Source organism: Chionomys nivalis, chromosome 14 (genome assembly GCF_950005125.1).
Source record: "Chionomys nivalis chromosome 14, mChiNiv1.1, whole genome shotgun sequence".
NCBI classification, from domain to species: Eukaryota; Metazoa; Chordata; class Mammalia; order Rodentia; family Cricetidae; genus Chionomys; species Chionomys nivalis.
Genome location: NC_080099.1, coordinates 18,447,848 through 18,456,214, shown reverse-complemented (window position 1 = coordinate 18,456,214; position 8,367 = coordinate 18,447,848). Strand labels below are relative to the sequence as shown.

General features: G+C 40.3%; 1 protein-coding gene across 3 annotated transcripts in view; it reads right to left on the bottom strand.

Annotated features, from left to right (window-relative positions):
- Ptpn2 (protein tyrosine phosphatase non-receptor type 2) overlaps positions 1 to 8,367 on the bottom strand; it is a 60,225-nt gene continuing 51,858 nt past the window's right edge. The window contains exons 9-10 of one of the 3 annotated variants that reach the window (XM_057788909.1): positions 7,742 to 7,843; positions 1 to 362 (exon numbers count right to left, since the gene is read on the bottom strand). In XM_057788909.1, the coding sequence (XP_057644892.1) occupies positions 341 to 362; positions 7,742 to 7,843 (124 nt within the window). In that variant the 3' untranslated portion in view covers positions 1 to 340. Of the gene's footprint in view, positions 363 to 1,174; positions 2,614 to 5,278; positions 7,844 to 8,367 lie in introns of those variants that run through there. The other 2 variants (XM_057788910.1, XM_057788908.1) reach the window with 2 other exon arrangements.

Below are 8,367 nucleotides of genomic sequence, written 5' to 3'. Positions count from 1 at the left end.
GTCTATTTAATAAAAATATTTAATGCTGCCAAAAAGTATAAAAATACATTAGGAATGGCAGTACAATACAAAGTAGTCTCTTCTAATTTATTTCCTTTACATCTTTCTACATTTCATACATGTTAAAAAACAACACATCAAATTAAAGGGTTTGCGAGTCTTCTGCTGGTGGTGTTCTTCATCCCCTGGATGTAAAGCTTACTTTGTAAACAGACAACTGGTGAGGCAATCTACAGGGTTAGTACGCCTCACTTTAGTTTCCGGAGTGGGCTTCAGGTCTTGCTTTGGACATCAAAGGTTCAAAATTTATAGCTGCAGAATAGTCTCAAGTCATGAATATTTAGGTGTCTGTCAATCTTGGCCTAAAACATAAAATAAGAAGTCATCTATTCAATTCGTATCTACCACACACGGAGATGCACACAGATGCAAACACGAAAGGACTAACACGGAACTGAGAAGTCAACCAAAAACCAATCCGACAAGTCACATCCAGTCACACAAGCGCTTCCCCAAAGGGCGGGTTTCCAGGGAGAAGTGGTGCTGTGAGACAGACCTCTTCAATAATCACTGAATCTTTCAGGCCATCCTGTTCTACTCAAGAAATGACCTCTACATAATTTACCAAGAGACAGACAAGTTTAAAAATTAATGTAGTCACAAGAATAGAGCAGGATTTTACTATATGTGTTAGACTTACCCACAGTCTGATTTCAATGCAAAAGACTAATTCCGTTTGGACAACCATTGTCAAGACTGCTAGAAAATCAAAGTCTGGACATAAAGTTGGCTTGTACACTTAAATTGCTATTTTCAACCTTTGTATTTTCTCCTGAAGGATAACACTAATGATTATAACTACTAAGGTAAGTAAAACAGTTCAGTGCATTTTAATGCCAAAAGTAAAATGGAAAAAAAAAAGGAGAGAAGGCATTTAAACAAAGAGACGGAGGGCTGACAGTTAAAAGCAGTAGTTTTTGCTATTTCACAATTATTTATCAGTAACCAAATCCTTTGGGAGGTTAAAGTTATTTCCATTTATTGCACCGACTCCCTTACCCCATCCCACCCCACCTCCTTCTCTTTCACACACACAGGCTACCAAAGTAAATGCTTGTTACTTTTGTGTCAGCATGCATAAACAGGAAATAAAACAGCTCTCCAGCATTTAGGGTCTCCCTCCCCAGTCACAAGAATGAAGATTCTTCTTGCTTGCTGGCTTGCTCCTCAAAAGGTGGCAGCTCCTGCGGTGGTCTACTATGGTCTACTATGGTCTACTAAGTGGTCTACTAAGTCTTCTTTCCTTTCCCAACACTGATTACTCAGCGCTGACATTAAGAAACCATCCTCTTTAGATGTCATGGGCCACAGAAAAACCATGACGCTTAAGACTCTAGACCCTGGAATCAAAGCAGTTGGTTCTGACTGCAGCCAAATGTGGGAGTAACAGGGAGGGATGAAGCCATGCTTTGGCACTGAAAGCGTCTAGTACTCTGTTGCCGCAAAGTATTTTAAACGGGATTCCCCCCTCCCACTTAATAAATCAAATTTGTTTGGATTTTCAGTTAAGAATAGGCTGTCTATCTTTTCCCCACCAAAACGGCTGGTTTAAATAAATACTTGAAATAAAGAACAGTGGTGTGACATAATGAGAAAATCCCCAGTCTTGGAGTTTGCATCTCAAATTTATCTGCCCTAATCAGGGTGATCGTGTGTTGTTTACTTCCGACTTAAGGATGGTACTATCTAAAGTGTCATGCAGCCTTGATTTAGATTAAGTATCTAAAGTATAAGCTGCTGGCAAAGCTGCAATGTTCAACACACACACAGTTGCCCTTTCCTAGGGTTGGTTAAACACACATTTACCAAGAATAATAAATTTGCCACTTAATAATAGACAAGCTGTGGTTTTTAAAACTCATTACTTCCTAGCAAATAGTGTTTAGAGGTAACAAAGTTAAGAGGAAATCGTAGGGAATGGCTTTATTTATAAAACTATAAAAGCAAGTGGGATTTTTAGGAAATTCTATTATTTACTTGAACAGATCTTTACCACTTTATTTCTAATAAGGCAAGAATAAAATAGGTCTATGCAAATCAAGTGGAATGAGCTGTGTGGGTGTTCTGGGTATCAGCTGTCTCCATGCTGCTGCTGTAAAAGCTGGAATGTTCTTCCCTGGTCCATGGCAAAGGGAAAGTCATACTGCATTAAAAGTTGTTTTGCGGCCAGGCAATGGTGGCACACGCCTTTAATCCCAGCACCCGGGAATCAGAAGCAGGTGGATCTCTGTGAGTTCGAGGCCAGACTGGACTACAGAGCAAGTTCCAGGACAAGCTCCAAAGCTACAAAGAGAAACCTGTCTCGAAAAACCAAAAAACAAAAAGTTGTTTTGCTATGAGACATTTACACTAGCATTCTGAGATCATCCAAGTCTAACCGTGGTAAGCCAAACATGCTTTAGAGAAACTTACCCAGGCTTCCTCTCCTCAACTTCCCAAACTCAAAGACTTTTTAAAATAGTCATTTAAAATATCAACAGCATCATGGGTCTGAAAAATCTATGCCTAATGAGTGACTACAAAGAATAAGCCGATGCTTCTCAAAAGTGGTCTCTGTAAAGAAAAAGAAAACAAAAAATTCCCATGCAGTTCTCCTTACGGCAGCCCCAAACAAAGCAGGTAAGGTGAAAGCAGAGAGCATCCGAGCAGACCCGAGGAGATGGCCTCACACTCGCTGCTCAAACCCACTGTGAACGTTACAACCAAGCAGAGCTCCCAAGTCAGAACGCTCTCTAGACAGGCCACCCACAGACGTCAGAGCTCTTTATACTGTATGTGAGCCTTCACAAAGCCCATCAGGCAGATCAGGGTTTCCATTCAGGCACTGGTACACTGGCAAGCAGTGACAGCAGGGGAAAATACCAACTTACAAAGGACAATGGGTCGTCGTTTGTACGGAATGCCTTGAAGCTGTCCCAGGGCCAAGGAAGAAACACAATGGCTATGTACAAGTCCTTTGACTAGGGACTGTCCGCCAGGCAGAGCAGGGATGGAGGAGGACACAACCTGAGCTTCTCCATCCATACTCAGTGGGACAGTTACAGAGCTGCAATCTCACGTATGAACGCTAGACTGCTAATACTGTCTGATAAAGACGGAAGACAGCTGTGGTGGCTCACGCCTTTAACCCCAAGTACTTGGGAAGTAGAGGCAGCGAATCTTTGTGAGTTCAAAGCCATTCTGATCTACAAAGTGAGTTCCAAGACAGCCAGAGCTGTTACGCAGAGAAACTCTGTCTTGAAAAATCAAAAGCCAAAACAAATAAACAAAAAACAAACAAACTGAAAACCAGCGTGAAGAAGAAATGGTATCTGACCCAAACAAGTGATTTCAAGGAAAAAAAGAAATGCACAGGTCTCCTGTGGAGTAAGACATGCCAATAGCCAAGGCTTGCAATTCAAGTTATGAGACAACAAATTTTTTGAGGAAAAACAATTAATTTCAGGTTTTTAAAAAAGCGTATCTAGAGCCGGGCGATGGTGGCGCACGCCTTTAATCCCAGCACTCGGGAGGCAGAGGCAGGCGGATCTCTGTGAGTTCGAGGCCAGCCTGGTCTACAAGAGCTAGTTCCAGGACAGGCTCCAAAGCCACAGAGAAACCCTGTCTCGAAAAACCAAAAAACTGTGACAAAATTATATAAAGGAATATCAAAAATAAAAGACTTTTTTCGCTGTTGGCATATAAACAAAATGCACATTTCTCTTGGCACTTTGCTCCAAACAGAACAGATGGACCAAGTTCAGCCAGATGAAAGGAGCCCTTCCTTCCTACCTGACACCAGACCACACAGAATCCATGCTACAGCTATACGTGCTACTCATCAAGACCCAAGTATGGCCCTACTAGAAAGAAGTATAGACAGAGCTTGACTAAAAGCCTGGTATCTTATCCCAACATTTAAATAAACAGGCTCCACATCTAGGGACATCTGATTTAGGATGACAGTTTCAAACAGTCTCCTCAGGATAACAGAAATATGTGCAGTAGTGTGCGCGTGTGGTGTTAGCTGCTCAACAGGCTGAAGAAGGAAGATCATTTGAACTGAGGAGTTTAAGGCCAGGCTTGGGAAACAGCTAGGCACTGCCTCAAAACAAAACAAAAAATAAATAAACCCACCCAAGGGCAACCACAAATAAAGATTTGCGTCTGTAGGTAGAAATTAAGGCAATGCAGATTTTTAATACGGGAAACGACTTGATAGGCATTTCAAGAGATGTAAGTTTGTTGAGTGAATTGTTTACAATGCCCAATCAAAGTCCTTTCCTACCATCAGGTTCGTCTCTATGGAGAATCTAGCCAGAGATATTTTTTAAGGAATCAGCAGGAGTCTTTCTGTGCTTGGCAGAAAACCCTGGAGCTGGAGTTGAAAGCAGTGAAGGAAGTGGTATGAAAACCAGGGCTGTTCCGTCCCATGACTAAAAATGTGGTCGTATTTTTGAATTCATAACATCAACTCTGCTTTATTTAAGTCAACAGAATAAGCCAAGTGCACGTAGAATGAACTCAGGTTAGGACTCTTCCCCTCGTGCACTGGAAAGCACAGCTTGTTTGAAAGGAAATTGATTGATACTGGTTCTTCCTTTTCCTGTTCAATCTTTGGTACAAATGCTAACACATAACGAAGTGGATAGAAAGATAAAAGAACCAACATTAAAAAGTCTGACAAATGTGTAGAGTCTCTGCTGAACAAGAAAAATTGTCTTTCCATATACACATGAAAAAAGAACTGTATTTTTACACTTCCTGTTGGAACAACCATAGATAGAAATTAGTAAGCAGATAAAACTCTGTACCTTGTTAACCTGAGAAACGTATATGTAACTGCAGGTGTAACCACTGGCCGTGGTATTAAAGCAAGGCAGGAAAAAATAGGAATTAAGGATTCTTTAAATAGTAAATCCCTTTAAAAAATACCTTTTCTTTTCCCCAATTTATTAAGGAAGACAGAATTTGGTTACCACCAAACTATTCTTAAACTAGTTAAAAATCAGTAAACAGTACGAGACTGGTGCACACAGTTTTTTGGTTTTTTTGTTTGTTTGTTTGTTTTTTTTTTTTTCGAGACAGGGTTTCTCTGTGGCTTTGGAGCCTGTCCTGGAACTAGCTCTTGTAGACCAGGCTGGTCTCGAACTCAGAGATTCACCTGCCTCTGCCTCCCAAGTGCTGGGATTAAAGGCGTGCGCCACCACCGCCCGGCCTGGTGCACACAGTTTAAAGATGGTTAAAGATGCAGAAGCAGAGACTGATTTCCCTTCTCTGGCTAGCACCCAAGATTGTATGGTGTCTCAGCAGCACAGTTCACTTCAAACAGGCCAGGATGATGCCCATGGGCACTGTAACCAAATGCTATGGATATTGAGTAAGCAGCACAAAAATATTAAAGCTGCTGCGGTTAAACCCATCCTTAAGGATACAAGCCCTGCCAAAAGGCACGGAGGAATCACTACACCCAATGTGTTCTCAGAAGCAAAAAGAGCAGCACTCAATGCTATCTCTAGAAGGCATAGCCTTCCTGGGAGGCGCTGGGGAGAAGCTGAGGCTATCTTAATTGGATTGCATTCTTTCCAGACAGGGTCTCAGTGTGTATCCCTGGCTGGCTTGGAACTTGCTATGTAGACCAGGAGAGCCTGGAGTTCACAGGGATCTGGGTGGGTGACTTGGCCTCCTCAGCGCTGGGATTAAAGGTGTGCATCACCTTGTCCTGCTATAACTGGAATCTTAATAAGGCCTAGTAGACTAACATACTGCATTTTGGAAAAAAACAAGCCCAATAATTAAAAAAGGCTCAAAAACCAATAACCATCTAATTCTAAAGTGTAAGAGTCTTGCTGTTTAAATATCCTGCTTACCTGCTCTCCATTTCAAAGTTACAGGACATAGTAATACTGAATCAGGACTCAGGAATGTATTACATAACCTTATTTATTACTATGCAATCCCACTTATAGCCCACTCTCAGACTTTCAGTGGGGTTATCACATTCAAGACTGCTTCTCAAGGCCATTCACAATTCCTAGCTAAACCTATGGTTTTCAAACTGCATTAAATTAACTGTTTCATTTAAAGTAATTAAGCCTTATAATGCAACCTTACATGATATATAAGAGACAAAGGAGAGGTCCTGTCCTAGTGGTTTGGAACCTTTGACCACCTGGGTGATGTTCCCAAAATCCAAAGCAGAGTCTTTGAAACCACCAAACCCTATTAGTGGTTGTGGTTACACGCTTTACAAATACTCATTACAAAGGTAAGGGACAATGTAAGTTTGTACACCAACATACTATTTATTGAACTTAGAAAGAACTTGAATTTTTTACTTCAAAATTTCAGTCTAATGAGCTGAAATCATTAAATATAAAACACTGGCTCCTTTTCCTTACTAATCATAAGTTACCCGGTTCGGGTAATTACATTAATATTTTCACAAAAAAGGAAAAAAAAAAAAAACAGTGTAAGTCATGCATGGGCTTTACTTTACAGATATCAATTTCTTTTCTGCTAACCACTTCAGTTTTTTGAGACAGCGTTTCTTGCAATCCTGGCTGGCCTTGAACCTGTGGTCCTTCTACCCATATCTCCCAAGTGCTAAGACTTCTTGTTTTCTGACCTCCCCTCCACTGCCTCCTTTTTTACTTTTATTTTTAAAGACAGAAACCTACTTTAAATATTTACAATCCTGGCTGGCTTCAAACTTTGGAGCCTCTCGCCTTAGCTGCCTGAGCACCATGCGTGCCATCACATCCTGCAGAAAACAACTTTTTGATTTTTTTTTTTAAAACTAAGTCTTGACCAACTGTCAATTGACTATCTCAAAAAGGAGAATTTTCCTTCAATGACATGCTTAAAAATTTTTTGTCTGTTTTCTTTTTAAAATAAACCATAAAATACAAAAGAAATAAAAAAATGTGTAGTAGAAATAGCTTGCTCAGTTTCAACTGCCTCTATGAATGTCTGCCTAGGAAAGGGAAAATGTATCCAGTATACAACTGAGTCAACATACAATTTATTTTTCTACGGTAACAGATTTTCAAATTGAGCTTTTAAAGTACATTTAACTATAAAAAGTAAGATTAAATAGGTACTTATAAAATATATTTACCCTAAAATGGTTAAGCATATAAAGTTGTAATGCCCATTCCAACAGTACATTACATATTACACACATCATTTTCTTTCCATTAATAATGTAGAAAAAAAAAAAACCACAATGTTTATTGCTTATATCAAGTGCAGGTTAGAATCCAGAAAGCCTTCAAAAGCCAATCCTTGTGATAAAGGATTTCTCGATACTGTCAGTGAAACATGATGCTCGATGTGTGAACACAGCTGTAAGATGTAACAATTTCAACAAGGATGTTTTGTCTTTATTTTGAGTCATTGACAGTTTAGGTCTCAGAAGAACCTGCAGTGCTGAGTCCTGAGATGTTGGGCTTGTGACTGTAAATATCCCTTATCTGGTTGATGTCTAGTCTACTGCAACATTTTTGGGGTATGAGGCATTTGCTAACAAACCCTTGAGATTAATACAGCACTGTCAGCTACTAGTGCAGAAAGGTGCTGGGTAAAACTGTTTATTTATAGGATATTTCACTGAAAAAACAGTGTCCATCCAACCAAAGCACCAACCAAAATGACTGACACAAACCCCATCCTAGTGATAATAGGTTGCCAATATAACCACCTTTTTCTTTTCCGTTCAGTTTCATTTAGCCTCTGTTTCATCTGCTGCACCTTCTGAGCTGTCGTAGCCTTTCTGTCCTCTCGAATACGTTTCCGTAGAATACTGTAAAAAGACAGAAAGAAATTACAGCAAGCCGTAACTACATTGACAGGGGACTGGCCACCAACAAAACAAAATTTCATTCAAACAATGTGGCAATAAAGGGGAAAGGTCAAATTGTTCCACATGGCCAACGATACGCTGACAATTCAGGTATAAATTCTGGTATACTTATAGTAATACTTTACCAGGACCTGAAGGTAAGTCAGATATTTTTTTCAAAACTGTCTGCTTCCTCCTCTTTCCTCTCTTTTTCCCAACCAGCTGAGAGGGAAAAGACTGGAGATTCTTCCGCATCTGTTCCCCTTGTGATAGCAGCCACTTGTCTGTCTGACCATATAGATTTCTAGCTCCCATCTTCCATTTCACTGAGAGGTCTCTGACATCCAGGGCAACCAGTCCTCGATTCAAAGAAGACTGGCCAATGTCAACATGGCAGCCACTGAACTCTTGCTCTGGGAAAAAATTCTCACAAAACCCATCTCTTCTTACTTATATGTGACAGCAAACACCTGACCAGCTTCAAT